Source organism: Chelonia mydas, chromosome 4, assembly GCF_015237465.2.
Source record: "Chelonia mydas isolate rCheMyd1 chromosome 4, rCheMyd1.pri.v2, whole genome shotgun sequence".
NCBI lineage: Eukaryota > Metazoa > Chordata > Testudines > Cheloniidae > Chelonia > Chelonia mydas.
Window position 1 is genome coordinate 121022654 of NC_057852.1, and position 20805 is coordinate 121043458.

At 38.6% G+C, this 20805-nt stretch overlaps 1 protein-coding gene across 14 annotated transcripts in view; it reads right to left on the bottom strand.

Moving 5' to 3' along the window:
* RGS12 (regulator of G protein signaling 12) overlaps positions 1–20805 on the bottom strand; it is a 186314-nt gene that overhangs the window by 91862 nt on the left and 73647 nt on the right. For 13 of the 14 annotated variants that reach the window (XM_037898156.2, XM_037898160.2, XM_043544726.1 and 10 more), the window contains one exon: positions 2689–2710. In XM_037898156.2, the coding sequence (XP_037754084.1) occupies positions 2689–2710 (22 nt within the window). Of the gene's footprint in view, positions 1–2688; positions 2711–16133; positions 16389–20805 lie in introns of those variants that run through there. The other variant, XM_037898167.2, reaches the window with a different exon arrangement.

Consider the following 20805-nt stretch of genomic DNA (forward strand, 5'->3'; position numbering starts at 1 on the left):
ATTAATCAGAACATTATACTTAGTGCAGCTCTAGCTGAAATTAGTTAAGATTTTATTTCTATTCAGTTTTTCCGGTTTCACTCCCTTCTCTTGGGTCTTATGCAGTTAAGCATTTATTAAATATTACTCTTCATATAGTCTACATTTTATAGCTTTGTACAGAATTTAGGATCCACTGGTACCTTAAAAATTGAGAGAGTGTATGGTGTTAAATCTTCAGCACTACCAGAAAAGACGCTAAAACACTAGGATATAGAACAGAATACTGAGTGCAAGTTACAATCTGTTCTTTTACCTCAGCAACCTACACAGCCCTCAGACTTCACGACTCTACCAAATTCTACAGTATTAATTGTGAAAACACAATTATCCCTAGACTTGAAAATAACTTCAGTAACAATACTGGAGGAGCAGAACCTGACAAGCTAGAGATCTCCAATAAAACTGACAAATGGAAGTACATTGTGCTTGATGTTACTATCAAGGGAGTGCTACTTCAGGGATCCCATTTCATCAGCCAATGGAGATTAGCCATGCCATGAAGGAGAAATACTTTTCATTGTAGACAAGCAGATAATGCATAATCTTTTTTCAGACCAACAAATTTATCATACATAAACTTTCAGGACACAAAAAATCATTTCTTGGGGAATTAGTAGTCTGTACAATATGCAGATTAGTAAACCTACAAACACTGTGTGTATGTTAGTTTATGTCTTGACTGCAGATAAAAAGATGTGTTTTTACACTGAGATGGGAAACTCAAGAGAGCTAACTGGATGTAAAATCATAGTGGAGACAAGGCATTATAGTTTTTATCTCAATGTAGTTAGTCAGGGTCAACCCCACACCTTTCTCACCTAGGGTTTTTATCTTGAGTAGCTACATTGAGGTAAAAACAACCTGTGCCCTGTCTCCGCTAGAATATTCCATCAAGACAGACTACTCACTGTAAAAACACACCTTTTTACAGTGAAGATAAAGATATAGCCTTTGTTTAAGAAACAAGAGATGGAATAGGTGCACACTGTCTTTTTTCCTGTTATCCCATGGCCAATTAGTGGTTGGGCTTCAAACAGATTCTATGTTCTACCTCCCATCCAAGTGCTGTGACAGTGGTGACAGCTGAAGAAGCGAAAATACCTGATGGGATAAGTTAGCTGCTAGCAAAATGACACAGTGAACTCTGTCTAGGGTTTTATTTCTGGCTGAGGCCCAAACAGACCTCATTTTTTTTTTTATAAGAAATGACAAAGAAAGATAGGGGAGGAATGAATAATGAGAGTTGCTGTGAATATATTTGCCTACTCTTCCACTTAGATCAAAAAACAGGCAACTAATCCTACCCTCCTCCAGCTTCAGAATCTTCCTTTTGTTTTAGTTCGCTTTTTCCTTAAACAGGTGTTTGCGTCCTTTTACCTAGTTAAACAGTATATATTATACAGTACTCAAAGAAAGCCAAAATGGGTAAAATACATGCAAGACTGATCCTTTGCAGGACCAAGTGAGGCAACTCTAGAAGCAAACCACCTCTACTGTAAACTAAGCTACACTAAAGGCCTTGTATACCGTTAAGGAATCATATTTAAACTGTTCCAGCTAAACTGGTTTCTAACACAACTTGATTGGTTATTATGGATGGGCACAAATGGTGCAAGGGCCATGCTAAAATAGCATGTTCTAGCCTATGTAGAACACATTTTTGGTTTTTTTTTTAAATGTCCAGCATGGATTGAACTTCTTCAGTCACTAGTTACAACTTAGCTAAAAAAATATTTTGTTTTTAAATAAGGTTCTACCAAACTTTTTCCAGCTGCCAAACCATATTAGAACCTTAATTAGCTGAAACAGCCACTCAACTGAACTTAAACACAATTCTTTATCTCTGTTTGAAGCCAGGCATAGTAGGAGGCCCAGGTAGCAATGTTAATCTAAATGGTGGATTTTGGTTCAGAGTTCTCAAATGAAAGAGTTAGATAGCTTCTTCTCAGTTCCTCATGGCTCAACACAAAATGTAGCATAGACAGTGACTCTACCCAATAGTTATCCCAGAACAGCAAGAACTTCAGGCTGGGTTACATTTATTCAGGTTTTAAGGATGCCATCTTATTTATCCAAAACGAAAGCACTACTTCATTATAAAAAGACACTCCTTTTAGCCCCAACAAGAACTCTGAGATCACACCTAACCTATGAGCTAAGAGCCGTCTCTGCAAGACAAAACAGTAAAAAACTTGTTTTAACACGTAAAATGAAATGCTGCTGATGAAAAATGCAATGGTAAAAGAATATACAGGACATAAAGGATATTTAAAAAATGAGAGAGAGTTTTTATCAATTACCAATTTTATAATATCCCACGAGATCAACTTTTTAAATAAATCACAAATGAAGAATTATAGTTGTAATACATGCATGTATTTAAATCCATATGCCACAAAGAATTTATGTAGGTAAACAAAGGTATATGAACTGTAAACATGAGGCCTGATCCTTCAGGATTTTCATAGGCACAATTCCTACTGAAGTCAGTGTATCATTAAGGATTGCAGGATGGGCCCCATCATGTCTATCAAGCAAACACTTCTTGTCATATGACATTTAATTTATCACACTTTACCACACTATTTAATGTGGGAACTTTGATTTTCTGAATACTAATAAAAGTGTCAACAAATTTTAGCTTACCTCCATCAGACACAGTTGCAGACTACAATAAAAGAGAGAGAAAGAGATGAGTTACATAAATTTCATGACAATACAGACAGAAACTTTTCTGAGTAACATACAATACTGAAAGTGCTGATCAGTCTTTGCATTTTGGCCCAGAAAAATCAATCAGCCCCAGGTGACATGGGGGAGAGACAGTATAAATGAGTCAGCAGTTATTTTCCAACAGCTGCTGCCTCCCCCCTAACAAACTTCTCCCAAGCTATTGAACTAACGTCTTATAGACTGATCCCACAAATATTTATTGGGCAACGTGCTTCTCAATGTGTGTAGTCACACTGAGTTCAACAGGACTGCTTACAAAGTTACTTGTGTGTACATGTTTTTAAGATCAGATCCTTATGTTCTTAAAGATAACCTTCAAAGGTTAAAAAAAAAAAAAAGTCGTATCCTTTTTTGTCCCTCTATGATATTTAAAGAAGATCTGAGAGGTTCTCTTTTTCCCACCTTTGTGTTTTACAATAGAAATTCAGGCTGGACTCTATATGTCTTTACTAGGGGAAACAAAAACATGTTTTTACACTGAGTTAGCCATCTTGATGTAAAATCCTAGTGGAGACAAGGTACAGGTAGTTTTTACCTCAGTGTAGCTAGTTAAGGTACAACTTATACCTCCCAACACACTATGTCGAAGTAAAAGTATTTATCTCAACTAGCTATGCTGAGAGAGCCATTACCTGTCTCCAACAGGATTTCACATCAAATTTTGCAGTGTTGACATAGCGTAGGGCCCTAGGATGAGTGGGCAACCAGTTAGATGATGACAATGTGGGTTTGTCTACGCAACACTTCTTACCTTGGATTGCCAATTAATTTAAGGTAGTTAAAACTTCTGTAAAAGCTAGTGGGTGGACATTCCCCGAACATGTGTTACAGTACACATATATTTGCTCTTTACCCTGAGCTGAGCAGAAGTTAAGAGGTGGAAGCAATTTTTAGTCAGACTGAACTTTTTCTGTTCATTCTTTTTTGTTAGCATCCATTCAAATGACTAACATTTTAAATAGGGGAAGTCCTTATTGATTATTCAAAAATCCTTGTCCTTTTAATTAACTTATTAAATGGTCACATTTTTACCCCCTAGTGGTCCTCTAACAAGACCAGAAAAGTTCAGACTATTCATTTATGATATTTCCCAAATAAGGGACAATCGGTGCGGGACAAAACACTTACGTATCTCCTTTCAGGATGTGTACATGATAAAGAAACAAAAAATAGGGCAGAGGCCAAATTAAAAAGCAAAACCAAAAAACAAAAATCCACAAAAACTTTCAGTCACCTTTAAAACTTTAATTGCATTTTTTAAATGAAGTCCTTTCTATAATATTTAAGGACTAGATCAATAACATTGAGTGGAAATTAGTACAGCTCCATTAGCTTCACCAGCTGAGGACTTGGTCCCATTTTTTTTAAAAAAAAATTCAGTTAGTAGTAATTTCGAATTTTCAAAGCCTGTCATTTTATTATGCTAATGTTAATCAAAATAGATTTTTTAATCATTGCTTTTCTTTTCATGCATCACTGAAAAAACATTTCTTTTGAAGTTATATAAAAATAAATCTCTCCCTTTGAATTTGTAAAGCATAATAATATAATCCAAGCAGCATCTGTGAATCTCCTTCAAACTCATTCAACAGCACCACCTAGGCACTCTAGCATTTGGGATGATGCTATTCATGAAGGTGCATAAAATATTTTATGCTAACTTATAAGAAAGTATTTTGCATGACAGTCTAGCAACTATTCCACATTCAAATCTGGCATTTTACAATAATTCATAATTGTAAAGTTACTTTTAAAATGGAATCTACCTGATTGAATACTGTGTACTAAATATAATCCACTACATAGTACTTATTGAACTCTTATGAAAGTAACAGATCAGTGACTGTTTTTAGATTCCTTTTGTTTTACTCATACATATTGCATGGTGAAACTCTGGTTATACTGAATACTATGACTTCAGCACCATTACTCAGAACATAAACAACAAAGACTGCCAAAAAGGTAATAAAAATAACAAATGAATATAGGTGTACTTTTCAGGCAAAAAGTAATCAGATTACTTCTCAGAATATATTTTTAGGTCTAGTCTGTTACCTTAGCATATCTGTTTGCATCTTAATTCAAACATTAATGGTGTTCCTTTTTTGCTATATTTGAAAGGCATCAATGGAAATGAACAGAATCTTCACAAGCGCCTTTAAGAGTGTGTCATTTAACTCCCATTCAGTAATTAGGCAGTTAAAAACTGTAAAGTAACATTTCTTAGCCCTGGTCTACACTACAAAGTTAGGTCAATGCAACGCAGCTTACGTCAACCTAACTCTCTAAGCGTCTACATTAAAATTTCATTAAAATTAAAACAGATGTAACTGCCCACTACACCTACTTAATAACTGCACCTCCACAAGAGGTGTAGAGTCAATGTCGATGTAGTTAGGTTGAAGCAGTGTCAGTGTAGACACTGCGATGCTTACATTGACTGTTGCTGATGTTGAGAAGGTGTCCCACAATGCCCCACACTGACAGTTCAATCAGTGCAAGTGCTCTGGTGAGGACGCGCACCACTGACACAAGAAGTAAAGTGTAGACACACACAAGCAATGCAATTATTGCAGCAGCTATATGCCGATGTAAGTTAGGTCTACTTAAATTTTGTAGTGTTGACATGCCCTTAAGGAAGAATAGTATGATTTCCAAATAAACATTAAAAGAACTCCTCCTGTTAACTGACTTTAATGCTTGTGATAGGTGATAGAAGGCTTTAACTCAACTGATTTAGCATGTGTTAGAGACAGAGTGCCTATGCAGTGTAGTTGTAGCCGTGTCATTGCCACAGAGACAAGGTGAGTGAGGTAATATTTTTTAGTGGACCATCGTCTGTTGGTGAGAGAGACAACTAAATGCAAGGTGCAACAGATTGTTTAGCATAAGTAGTTAGCACATATTTTAAGGGACTCTTCAAGGTAGAATGGCCAGTTAACACCTCTCCAGTCATATGACAAAAAGAGGGAGTTAGCGGGTTTGTTGTAATAAGCCATATCAATTGCACCACTAAATCAATGATATACCTGAGATACTTGGACAATGTTTTCATCCTCTGGAGATTAAACTCCCTCACAGATTTCCACCACAACTTCAACCACAACAACTTACCCATTAAACTCTCTCTGGAACACTTCCACACTAGCATCAACTTCCTGGACAATCATCTGGAACAATGGAATCCAGAGAACCGTATACAAGAAACCCACATATCACCACATCTACCTTCATAGATTCAGTAACCATCCCAAACACACCAAGAAATCTGTTATCCATAACCAGGCACTCAGCTACCACAGAATATGCTCTGTAGAGGAAGTCCGGTATATACACCTTAACGCATTTAAAACCACCTTTACAAAAAGAGGACACTCCATCAGAGAAGTAGATCGCATCATGGAACAGGCCACCCAGACAACCTGAAAGAACCTGCTTCAATACAGAAATAAAACTCCAGCTGACCACACACCCCTAGTTGTCACCTACCACCCCAGACTGGAACCCATATGGAGTATCATCAAACAACTACAACTCAAACGCAATGGGGACCCTATCCTGAAAAAAATCTTTCCCAAACACCCCACTTCTGGCATTCAAACCACCCCCCAACTTCTCCAAGCTCATCATCAGAAGCAAGCTCCCCACAGACCAGGACACACCAACTCAAAGCAGCACCAGATCCTGATAGAACAACAGATGCAAAACCTGCAGACGTATCTCCATTGCTACAATGATCACACCTGTCAAGATTCATGGATCCTAGACATGCCTATTACAACAAAATGTGGTACACCTCATCCAGTACATTAAATGCTCCAATAACAACTATGTGGGTGAAGCCAGACTATCACTATGCTCTCAAATGAAAATGATAAAAGACAAAAACCACTGTCACCTGTGGGTGAACACTTTTCACAAAGCCATCAGTCTATATCTGACCTATCAATCCCCATCCTCAAAGGAAACCTGCACAATACATTCAAAAGATGAGCCTAGGAGCTTAAATTTATATCTCCGCTAGACACTGAAAATCACTGAACAGAGTCACTGGATTTATGGCTTATTACAACAATCTGTAATGCACTAAGGTCATGTCTACATTTACAAGCTTACAGTCGCACAGCTGTACCAATACAGCTGTGCCGCTGGAAGATTGCTCACGCAGAAATGTTATGCCGATAGGAGAAAGCTCTCCCGTCGACATAATAAAACCAGCTCAACGAGCGGCGGTAGCTATGTCAGCAGGAGAGCATCTCCAGCTGACATAGCACTATGCACACGAGCACTTATGCCGGCAAAACGTAAGTCGCTCAGGGGAGTGTTTTTTTCACACCCCGAGGCGACACAAGTTTTGCCAACGTAAGTGCGAGTGGAGACATGGCCTATCTCCCTCTTTTTGTCCTATGACTGCAGAGGTGTTACCGGATACTCTACCTAGAATCGTCCCTTACAATATGTGCTAATTACTTATTCTAAACAATCTGTTACATCTTGCATTTAGCTGTGACGCTCAGAGTACCTTTCCCAGCCTGAAGAGGAGCTCTGTGTGGCTCGAAAGCTTGTCTCTCTCACCAACAGAAGTTGGTCCAATAAAAGATATTACCTCATCCACCTGGTCTGCCTACAGTAGACTTTTAAAACATATTAGGGCTTGTCTATATGGGGACAGTCAGGTACATTAAAATGAATTAACTCATGATGTGAAGTTCATTGTGCATCAATTAATGCCACACACAATAGACACACTATTCAGCAGGTTTCAGAGTAGCAGCCGTGTTAGTCTGTATCCGCAAAAAGAAAAGGAGTACTTGTGACACCTTAGAGACTAACCAATTTATTTGAGCATAAGCTTTCGTGAGCTACAGCTCACTTCATCAGATGCATTCAGTGGAAAATACAGTGGGGAGATTTATATACATAGGGAACATGAAACAACGGGTGTTGCCATACACACTGTGATGAGAGTGATCAGGTAAGGAGAGCTATTACCAGCAGGAGAGCGGGGGGGGGTAGGGGGGCCTTTTGTAGTGACCTTTTGTAGTGATAATCAAGGTGGGCCATTTCCAGCAGTTGACAAGAACATATGAGGAACAGTGGTGGGGGGGGGAATAAACATAGGGAAATAGTTTTACTTTGTGTAATGACCCATCCACTCCTAGTCTTTATTCAAGCCTAAATTAATTGTATCCAGTTTGCAAATTAATTCCAATTCAGCAGTCTCTCGTTGGAGTATGTTTTTGAAGTTTTTTTGTTGAAGAATTGCCACTTTTAGGTCTGTAATCAAGTGACCAAAGAGATTGAAGTGTTCTCCAGCTGGTTTTTGAATGTTATAATTCTTGATGTCTGATTTGTGTCCATTTAGTCTTTTACGTAGAGACTGTCCAGTTTGACCAATGTACATGGCAGAGGGGCATTGTTGGCACATGATGGCATATATCACATTGGTAGATGTGCAGGTGAACGAGCCTCTGATAGTGTGGCTGATGTGATTAGGCCCTATGATGGTGTCCCCTGAATAGATATGTGGACACAGTGGCCTGAGGTCACCGTAGTTTAAACCTCCTTCAAGCTACAGCAAATTAAGGCCACTTTACTTCTGAATGAGAGTGTCCATGCAAGAGTTTAATGTGCATTTAATTTATGAACATTAGCTTCACACCATCAGTTAATTCATCTTAAATTTTCTGAGGCCTGATCTACACTTAAAAGATAGGTGGACATAGCTATGTTGCTCAGAGCATAGGTGCCGACTCCATGCGTGCTCCGAGGCTCAAGCACCCACGGAAAAAGAATAGGGGGTGCTCAGCACCCACAAGCCAGAGTGGCTCTGGCCCCAGTGCTGGCTACGGATCAGCTGTTCACTGCCCCAGGGGAGGTGAAGAGGAGTGAGCCGTGGGCACGCAGGGTGGGGTCTCAGGGGAAGAGGTGGAGCGAGAGGGGAGCACCCACTAGGGAGGGGGGAAAAAAAACAAACGAACAAAAAAACTCAGTGCCTATGGCTCTGAGGTGACCCACTGAAAGAGACAAGCTTTCAAACTCCACAGAACTCTTCTTCAAGATACATAAGTACATTTTAAGATAGCCTAATCCATAATTTAAACTAATCTGCCTTTGACAGCTGTATTTAGTACTAGTTAAAGTTGTTAATGATTGCATTTGAATTTACAGTAATGGGTTCTAAACGTGTTTGTGAATGCTTAAAAAAATTCAATTTACCTTTGTCAGAAACAGTATGCAGTCAGCATTCAAAGGCAGCAATTTCTCTCTTTAAATCTTCAGTAAAAGCTTGTCTAGATTTGTCCATGAGAGAAAGTTGCAAGACCTGATTTTGTAAGTAGTATGGTGATCTCACTTTAACACTTTATGGGTCATGTTCTACTCTCAGTTGTCTATGTAGAATACTACTCAGAGCCCTTATGGAACAGATTTGATACAGTATGTGTATAAATATGATTTCATGGAAATAACTGTTTAACACGGAACCAGTAAAAATTGGTAAGCTATTTAGATTCTACAGTATACATGCACAGATCACTGATTTTATTCAACATTTACACACCTCTCTGATTCCTACACAATTGCATAATTCCTACCTCAAGTAAAATGATAAAATACCATAAAATCACATGGCAACTCATTTATTGCTCAAAAGAACCTAGAACCTAATTTTAATGATATTTCTAAACATACTAAAATATTTTATTAAAAGAAAATCTGTTACTACAGTTTATTTGAACTCTGAGAAACCCTTAGACTTTTATTTTGCTATTTCATATCAGATATGCAATTTTGCTTTTTTACAAAAGTATTTAAGTTAGCTAAAAGATTGTGAGAATAGCCAAGAGTAGAAATCTGAATCGTATTAATCATTCAAAATATTTTCACATCCAAATTAGAACTGAAGAGATCCTGGGTTCCAAATAACTTCAATAATAAAGACATGTTTATATGCCAGGAGTGTGGTGGTAACCAATAAATGAAATTAAAAAAAAAAAAGAAAGAAAGAATTAAAGGCCTGCAAAAACAAAAACATCTTGTAGTATCTTCCTCGGCAGGAATCCTTCCTGCTTATCCACTTGGTATGTCTATGCATGTAGGAGGTAGACACTAATGTTCTTCCTTGCAGCTTATTACAGAGTCCTGATTACCTATGATTAAAGTAAGGCGCTTACAGTGCAAAAGACAGCAACATAAGCCATGGCGTCCCTATTGGCCTCCCCATGGACTCCCTATGGAAAGGAGTCCAGGAGAGCTGGCTGTATTTTAAAGAATCCCTTATTGAGGCTGCACGAACAAACCATCCGGATGTGTAGAAAGAATAGTAAATATGGCAGGCAACCAGCTTGGCTTAACAGTGAAATCCTCGCTGATCTTAAACACAAAAAAGCAGCTTACAAGAAGTGGAAGATTGGACAAATGACCAGGGAGGAGTATAAAATATTATGCATGCAGGAGTGAAATCAGGAAAGCCAAATCACACTTGGAGTTGCAGCTAGCAAGAGATGTTAAGAGTAACAAGAAGAGTTTCTTCAGGTATGTTAGCAGCAAGAAGAAAGTCAAGAGAAGTAGTGAGACCCTTACTGAATGAGGGAGGCAACCTAGTGACAGAGGATGTGGAAAAAGCTAATGTAGTCAATGCTTTTTTTGCCTCTGTCTTCACGAACAAGGTCAGCTCCCAGACTGCTGCACTGGGCAGCACAGCATGGGGAGGAGGTGACCAGCCCTCTGTGAAGAAAGAAGAGGTTCGGGACTATTTAGAAAAGCTGGATGAGCACAAGTCCATGGGGCCGGACGCGCTGCATCCGAGAGTGCTAAAGGAGTTGGTGGATGTGATTGCAGAGACATTGGCCATTATCTTTGAAAACTCATGGCGATCGGGGGAGGTCCCGGAAGACTGGAAAAAGGCTAATGTAGTGCCCATCTTTAAAAAAGGGAAGGAGGAGGATCCGGGGAACTACAGGCCAGTCAGCCTCACCTCAGTCCCTGGAAAAATCATGGAGCAGGTCCTCAAGGAATCAATTCTGAAGCACTTAGAGGAGAGGAAAGTGATCAGGAACAGTCAGCATGGATTCACCAAGGGCAAGTCATGCCTGACTAACCTAATTGTCTTCTATGATGAGATAACTGGCTCTGTGGATGAGGGGAAAGCAGTGGATGTGCTATTCCTTGACTTCAGCAAAGCTTTTGACATGGTCTCCCACAGTATTCTTGCCAGCAAGTTAAAGAAGTATGGGCTGGATGAATGGACTATAAAGTGGATAGAAAGCTGGCTAGATCATCAGGCTCTATGGGTAGTGATCAATGGCTCCATGTCTAGCTGGCAGCTGGTATCAAGCGGAGTGCTCCAACGGTTGGTTTTGTTCAATATCTTCATTAATGATCTGGAGGATGGCGTGGACTGCACCCTCAGCAAGTTTGCAGATGACACTAAACTGGGAGGAGTGGTAGATACGCTGGAGGGTAGGGATAGAATAAAGAGGGACCTAGACAAATTAGAGGATTGGGCCAAAAGAAATCTGATGAGGTTCAACAAAGACAAGTGCAGAGTCCTGCACTTAGGACAGAAGAATCCCATGCACCGCTACAAACTAGGGACCGAATGGCTCGGCAGCAGTTCTGCAGAAAAGGATCTAGGGGTTACAGTGGACGAGAAGCTGGATATGAGTCAACAGTTTGCCCTTGTTGCCGAGAAGGCTAATGGCATTTTGGGCTGTGTAAGTAGGGGCACTGCCAGCAGATCGAGGGACGTGATTGTTCCCCTCTATTTGACATTGGTGAGGCCTCATCTGGAGTACTGTGTCCAGTTTTGGGCCCCACACTACAAGAAGGATGTGGAAAAATTGGAAAAAGTCCAGCGGAGGGCAACAAAAATTATTAGGGGGCTGGAGCACATGACTTATGAGGAGAGGCTGAGGGAACTGGGATTGTTTAGTCTGCAGAAGAGAAGAATGAGGGGGGATTTGATAGCTGCTTTCAACTACCTGAAAGGGGGTTCCAAAGAGGATGGATCTAGACTGTTCTAAGTGGTACCAGATGACAGAAAAAAGGAGTAATGGTCTCAAGTTGAAGTGGAGGAGGTTTAGGTTGGATGTTAGGGAAAAAAAATTTCACTATGAGGGTGGTGAAGCACTGGAATGGGTTACCTAGAGAGGTGGCGGAATCTCCTTCCTTAGAGTTTTTAAGGTCAGGCTTGGCAAAGTCCTGGCTGGGATGATTTAGTTGGGGATTGGTCCTGCTCTGAGCAGGGGGTTGGACTAGATGACCTCCTGAGGTCCCTTCCAACCCTTATATTCTGTGATTCTATTATCATATTCCACATGGACCGTCTGAGGCTCCAGGAAGGGGAAATTCCTTCAAGGCATATCCAATAGCCTTAAGTTCCAGTCGAGAGATACTCTGTGAAATTCCTCTGTGCACCACTGCCCTAGCAAGTAAGGAAGACCATATGGTCATCCCAATTCCTCAAGTTCATCAAGAGTTTGATTGCAGCTTGTTTCAAGAAAGGCTTATCTTAGAGTAGTTTATTGGGAGATGCCAGCTATTTGAGGGAAGGCACTACTCTTTCATATTAGCAGTACCACAGACTTTAATTGTCTTACAAAGTTAAAATGGTAAGTTATGATTCTGGGATAGAGGGGGTTTGAAACCAGTTGCCTTTTGACATCCTCAGCAATGACTGATACAGCACAGAACAATGTTATTTAATAAAGGCATTGGTTTCAATCTGACAGCTGCTTAAGGGTGTACAACTTGAGATGTCAACTGCACGGGGAAGTCTAAAAAAATCCTCAAGTTTATCTTTCAGGGACAGAAGCTGGATTTCGAAATTGTTGCAACATTTAGAAGTCTACATACCTTTGGCAGCCAGCACTTCAGAACATATCATAGTTTTGAATCAAAGGACATAAAACTACATGTCATATATTTGTCATCCCTTAACCTTCTCTTTGGTCAACTAAATAGATTAAGCTCCTCTAATCTATCATCATACGACATGGACTCATCCTCATGGATTCTTCTCTGAATCTTCTCCAATTTTTTAACACACTTCTTGAATTAGGCACACCAAAACTGGATACAATATTTCAGTATAATCTCATTTGTGCCAAACACAAAAGTAATATAACCTCTTTACTCCTACTTGAGAGTCCCCTATTTATACACCAAGAATTGCATTAGCCCTTTTGGACACAGTATCACTCTAGGAGCTCATGTTCAGCTGATTATCCATTACTGCTTCCCACCATTCTGTAAGTATGGCCTGTAAGTCTTTGCTCCTAGCTGTATGACCGTATATCTGGTCATAATGAAATATATATATATTGTTTGTGTGCACCCATCTTACAAACAATCCAGACCACCCTGTATCAGTGACCTGTTCTCCTCATTTTTACCATTCCCACAATCATTGTGTCATCTGGAAATTTTTAGCAGTAATGATTGTATGTCTTCTTCCAAGTCATTGATAAAAAAGCTCAACAGCATAGGGCCAAAAACTGATCCCTGAGGGGCCTCACTATCAACACAGCCAATAGATTATGATTACAATTGCATTTTCATAACCATCAGTCAGTAGTTTCTTAATGAAAATGTCATAGTACCAAGCCCTACAGAAGTCTAACTGTATTACATCAACACTGTTACCTTTATCAATCAAGCATCAGAGGCGTAGCCGTGTTAGTCTGGATCTGTAAAAGTGGCAAAGAGTCCTGTGGCACCTTACAGACTAGCAGACGTATTGGAGCATAAGCTTTCATGGGTGAATACATCCACGCATCCGACGAAGTGGGTATTCACCCACGAAAGCTTATGCTCCAATACGTCTGTTACTCTATAAGGTGCCACAGGACTCTTTGCAACTTATTAATCAAATATGTATTCACATCAAACAAAGATAAAAAGTTAGATTGACAAGACCTATTTTCCATAAACCCATGTTGATTGGCATTAATTACACTAATTATATTACCCTCCTTCAGTTCTTTATTGAATCCCATATCAGCTATCCGACTGTTTTGCCCATAATAATGTTGTTAGCGGAGGTTGGGATTTTCAAGGAGCCTGAAATTCAACGGGAGTTGAGTGCCTAGCTCTCTTAGACACCTTTGAAAAATCTCAGAAAGAAGTGTAGAACATTTTGTAAACATTTATATCATGCACTAGTCTGCAATAAACCGTGATGGGGTTCTTAGATGACAACAGTACAGTAGCCTTAACGGGATACGCCATTACTTTCCTCCTACATCTAGCCCTCTAAACTGACCCAATATTTGGGGTTCCAGATTACAACAATATGGGGAAAATATCAGATACATGCACCCGCCTCCAACTCTCATCTTCTCATTTGCCTTTTGGCTTTGCCCCTTCAGTTCATCCATTTCAGCCTGATGTTAACGCACCTCAGTGAGAGCAGACTCCTCTGTCCATGTCCCATAATTGAGACTAAGTGGAGGCTGTAAATTCCAGAAACTATTTACCCTTCAGAACCTCTTTCTAGAAGCTATGAAGTTCAATTATTTTGAGGACTTCTGTGTGAAGTTACTAATACAACAGGAATCTTAATAAAAACAAGATTAGTAAAAGAAATTGAAATTTAAAAAAAAAATATATGGTTTGTTAAAAACAGACCAAGGTTTACAGATCTCTCAAGCGAAACTACATAAGGTATTCATCTTGTATGTCCAGACAGGCAGCCTCTCTGGCTGTCCTCGCACCACCAGATCTTTGCTGTGGACAGAGATCTCCCTCACTGATGTTCTCGGGACTTGCTTATTAAGCCAATAAATTGGGATCAGTGTGCAAGTCAACACATTTCCTCTGATCCAAGACAGCTATCTCCACTTTCCAAAGTGCTTTTCTCAAGATATCTATACACACAGAATATGGTCTGGGGACTAGCTTCATTCTCTAGGAGATGGACCACTGAGGACACCAAGACTCTTGCGATTCATAGCCACCTTTCAAACATTTAACTACCTAGTTCAGAGAATGCATTTCACACATGAGGTTGTCTGGTTGTATTAGTTTTGATCAACCTCTTGATAAACTATGCCAAGCACTTTTTTTTTTTCCCCAAGATATATGAATTATGGCCAGTTGCCCAGATCCTCTGTCACACCATCAGAAGCATTGCGTTATGTATCCTTTTTTTATCAATTTATTAAATTTAGGTGTTTGCAAAAGTTTACAGTTTTGACTGTACTGTACTTCCATGACCCTTCTGGGGATTTTACGCCATAATTTAGGAAACCCTATTCTAAAATATATTTGATAATCAAAATTTAAAATATATAGATATAATATAATATAATAAAAGATATATTTGTTAAATATATTTTAGAACTTTACTCTTGCATTTTCATTGTAATTAGTCATCTCAAATATATTTCTTGACCTAAACACCAGTAATTAATATTATTTCTACCTTCTTTTTAAAAAAATGGTTGTAACTGATTTTCTGATGTAAGATTTTGTGAACAAGATCCTCACCCCAAAGCCAATTAAATAAGGCATGTTAGATAGCTTATTGCTTTCAATTCTCTCTTATGAAAAAAGGGTATTTACAATAGCTAATGGGAAAGACATTGTAAAAGTAACAATTCACAGGGAAAAAGAATCAATTTAAACTACTGCACATTGTTACTCAATGGAGATTTAACTGAATATCTTTTCTACAGAATGTCCTTTAAAATTGTTTTCTTATCACATACTTTATCTAAGCTACATAAAAACAAAATATGCATAGCAAATCTGGCAAAGAATAATAAATATTTTATTGCCATATTCAGAATTCCTCTAAGAGCTAGGTGTTCCTATTAAAACAACTTTTTTTGCATGAACAAAAACAATTAAATAACATTTAAATCAAATGGCTAAAAATAAAATCCACTCTTAAAATGATTTTGATTAAAAACTATGTACGTGCTTTCAATAAAATACAATAAAATATTGTACTATTTATGATAAAGAAAAGATAATGTAATACATAATGCACATACATTAATAAATAGGTATATATTATGAACAGCTGAATTTGTAAGTATTAGCCACATTTAAGTTTTTCAGTTAAATTTCAGAGTAAATCTGAATGTTAGGTTATATGGTCAGGCTCTTTATACACAATTTCCTTAACATAGGTAGCTATGATGAAAAAATAAAATATATGCCAATCAGAGTTTGCGTTAAAGAAAATGATATATTATTCCAAAAGTTTCTGATCTAACATTGTTTTAATGTAGAAGAGACAAAAACTAAGCCAAAAAAATGCAATAACTCTGAAGCCGATTATAATACTCTCCTCTAATTTTCACTGCAACACTGCCTAGCGTTGGCTAAATATAATTCATATCACTTACCCGCTCTTCAAAAGAAACAGCAGTTATTTTTGCTAACAGTACTCTTCCTAAATTCATCTTCACTTAAGATTGAAAAAAAAATTCCTTGACCCATCAGCTTCTCAAAGATTAAAATATACGATTCAGCCCTATTCCGTGCCTGTACATGCCAGTAAAGTTTAAAGGCATTTCGTATGAAGTTCTATTTTACTCCCTTTATGTTACCCATAGCAACAGGCCACTGCAGGAAGCTGTGGTTCGTCAGGGATTCAGATTAGATCTCAATTATCTCTCACAAAAATGCAAGATCAGTTCGTATAAATCATGCTGTGATTTCATTTAAAGTATATCCTATAACAAATCAGGAAAATAAAATGAAGTGTGGTTGTGTGATAATCATTTATACATTAAACCAGCTTCTAATAACTTGGCTTTTAATAAATCATTACTGTTAACCACCTTTGTTATAGTTGTAGAAACATTTCCATAATAAACCACTGTTTTTCAGAGGTTTACACTGACAGACCAGTAGAAAGTAAACCACCTCAGAATGGCCTGTTACATTAAACTTTTAAAGTGGCTAGCACTACAACTCACATGTAAAGATCTACATGACAAGGAAACTTTGTATACAGGGTTCATAGATTCTTAGATACTAAGGTCAGAAGGGACCATTATGATTATCTAGTCTGACCTCCTGCACAACACAGGCCACAGAATCTCGCCCACCCACTCCTGAGAAAAGCCTCACCTATGTCTGAGCTATTGAAGTCTTCAAATCGTGGTTTAAAGACTTCAAGGAGCAGAGAATCCTCCAGCAAGTGACCTGTGCCCCAAGCTACAGAGGAAGGTGAAAAACCTCCAGGGCCTCTTCCAATCTGCCCTGGAGGAAAATTCCTTCCCGACCCCAAATATGGTGATCACCTAACCCTGAGCATATGGGCAAGATTCACCAGGCAGATACTACAGAAAATTCTTTCCCAGGTAACTCAGATCCCACCCCATCTAACATCCCATCACAGGCCATTTGTTCAACTCGTGAGCAAACAATTTCAGAGCAAAATTCTGCTCTCAGATCATCATAGCAGAGCTCGACTGATATTCTGCACTCCCTGCTTACTGTACACACTACCCATGCTTCACTGATGCCAAAGGTAGATATATGCATGTACTGTAGGAAGAGCAGAAGAAGAAATCCATCATGTGACTCTAAGAGCGGACAAAGCCTACTAAATTTGTCTTTTATCGGTGTTTTTATTCAAGTGATTAAATTTGTCCACAGTAGCAAATTTCACACAGTCTGCTGCCATTTACAAAAAAAAATCAAAAACTCAACTGCTTTTATTTCTGCAACATTCATAATACAAATATATTATTTAAAAGCCTCTAGAATTGCCTACTGCATCATTTCTAATGCATTCCCTCTGTGGACCTGCTTAAAGCACTTCACAAACATGAATTCAGCCTTACAATACCCCTGTCAGGTTTGCAAGTATAAACCTCCTTTTACAGAGGGAGAAACTGAGGCACAGGGAAGTTTTAATGCCTTTATACAAGATCACTTAGCAAGTTAGCATCAGAGGCAGTTGACGACTTAGATCTACTACTACTCCCATCCCATGTTCTAACCGCTAGACAACACACACTCTTTGTTTAGTACAGCAAGTAGCCGACATTTATGTCCCTTACTGATTTCATGTAGAGTGAGATTAGAGAACAAAGTTTACTCCAAACACAAGATGAAGGTAGAGGTAACAAGCCTTATTATGCAAGCATTCCAGAAACACAGACATAAGGTATGTAATTGAACAATATACATTCTGTGAATTGGGACTGGTTTGGATTTGATTTTCATCCTTTAAATTTTATTTATCAGTGCAAGTGTCTAGTGCCTTTGAAGTAAACTTGAAGAAAGAAACTTTGTTACACATATTATATCCTCCATTATTTAGGGGCTTAGCGCGCCAATCAACTAAATAGTCTTGTCAGAACAATATTAACTTTACCACATGTGACAATTAAGCATTAAAAACTAAAGTAAGCATCACCAGGAAAGGTTTTATGTTTAAACATTACATATTGCTTTTTCTGAACCACATTAAACTAGTAAAGCTATTCTCAAAGAATCAACAACAGTTTATAAAATCACCAATATTTTTTAAATTTAGCATTAAGTGCCAAATTCTAGTTTTCTGTGCAAAGCCGGAACAAACAGGTTTTTGCAAGGGGATCTCTGTGGAGGCAGAAACCCTTAATATCCACAGAATGCTGCCTGTGCAGCAACTGTAGTCAATTCTATTGTTGCAAGTGCACTGGCCATGTAAATGCCCATCCTACAACACCACTTCAGAAAGAACCATCTCAGTCTACTGCTCCATGGAAAGTAAGGACTTCAGCACAATATCTTGTGTCGCCTGCACCACCCACTGCATAGTAAAACAAAAGTGGTTCCCTTACATTTGATGCAACATGATTCACCTCAAATAATTTTGGTTCTCTTTTGCAGTATCTATTTTATTTTACTATCCCACCACTACCATCACCTCCCGCAACCCTCCCAAATATTTTTTGTGCAGACTTTGTCCCAGAATACAAAACATTTCCTTTGCTGGGTATAAAAGGGTGACTGATCTAGGTCTGGGAAACCTGATCTTTGGGGTTAGCTCTCGCTCCTCTCCTCGTGAGTGTAGAGGCCCACACTGGGAAAAGAAAATTTAAACTTCAAGTCTTTCTGCTGTAAAAATTTCATAATTATCTCTGTGATCTGTTACATTCACAATTCATGTTCCTGGTTCACTACTCTAGTTGTTCTTCCTGATGTCTGTGAGAGTGCTCATCATACATAGAATTATTCTTTATGTTTAGTTCTTGTAGTTTATTAAAAAAAAAAAACTTTTCCATGGAAGTAACTGAGTCTGGGTCTTTCCTTCAGGAGTATAAACTTGAAACACTTAGATCACCTGTGATTCAGTATGATTGAAATCTGCTTTTCCTATGCCAAATAGTTTCCAAAAGCAGTACCTTGGAATTTATTTTTATACCCCGTTTATCATTTCATAAGTTATCAGGTTTGCCTCTTTCCTCATTGTTTCGGACTACGCAATTTTCAAGATTACTAACTTTTCCAAGGTCCACATACATGACTAAACATACGAATATTTCTATTCAATGCATTATAAATCTGCCACAACACCTCTCCATTGGTTCCAAACGGAAACACCACATTGGGAGTAAGGGTTTGTTGGAGAACCAACGAAGTATTCTAGGGCCAGGTTTGTTCTGGGAATTGTATCCTTGAGAATAGCACCTTTTTCTCCACTTATCCAAATGGAGTGCTTCCCAGAGAAATTGAGATGATTGTTTGCTCACTTTGGACTTTTTCCATCAGGTACTGTACTGAGACAATGAAGTGAGTTTGAACAGAGCATGAGGCGTGGCAGAGAATAGGATCTAAAGACCATGATAGCACTGGATGAAATCCAGCTCTTGTTCTGTAGTGATTTTTGACAGCCTTATTATATTGCTCTTAATATTGCACCCAGCACTGCTTAATATTCCATTTTATGCTAAGCTCAGCCAACACAGACACTGTTCAACAAACTAGGCCATGGAGTTCCGTTTGGACTTCATCGCCTCATTGCACCAGGTCTTTAGAAGAGCCCTGATGTCTATGCTGGGCAACCTGACACCATGACGCTAGAACAGCTGGACTGCAGAAGGCATGACTTCAAATCACAAAATAGTGAGTAGCTTGTACAAGAACACAGCAACCATACTTACATGGATGCTGGGGACAAGGTGCATGACATTGTTACCTGAGACGAGGACAGGGCATCACAAGCAAGTCAGAGACTTCCTGGAGAATATTCCTGTGGAAGCCCTTCAGAGGGAGCACAAATTAAGAGGATTCTTGTCTAAGATGTTCACTGAATGGTGAGTCAGAGTACCCCAGAAAGTATCCTGCTATGGAAAGACCAATTGAACTAGTGCAGCTCTAACACATGTGCTTCCTATCCACATAAGCACCAGAATGATTTAAAATAAACACATACAGCTGGAGACATTAGCAAGACTTGCTTGTAGCTGGTGTACGTACTCACAATAAAACACTAACATTAGGAACACTGTGTGTGGGCAATGTTTTATAAGGATTCCAGGCACTTGTACTTGGTGCAGGAAACCTAATAATTCTATAGTGTAACAGACAGAGTCACTAATTTTTATTTCACTGAAATGAATTTGCATTCCATATGCACATTTTTTTTTATGTAGCTCACAACGAAAGCCTGTTAATGATGGTGACTGCGAAGAAGCCCTTTTAAAAATTAATTTCCCTCTATTTTTTTCCAGAGTATCTCAACAGCTGCTGTATTCAAAATGTTAGATTATTTTGAAACTATGTTTGTATTTATAAACCAGCCAGATCAAAATCAGATAGCCCAAATTTGGAAGGGGCTAGTCTATAATACTCCAGCATATTAATTTACAGAAGCTATTAATGAAAAATGTTAAAATTATGACATAGCAGCTCTAAAATGACCAATTCAGATGTATCAACAGAGGCATCTGTAAGTCCACATTCATCTGCTTTGAAACTAAAAAGGGCTGAGGGGCATAAAACCCTGAATTATGTCTTTTTCTCTCCCCATCCTAGAAGAAGATATTTTTTTCCTTTTGTCTACATGGTTGCAGG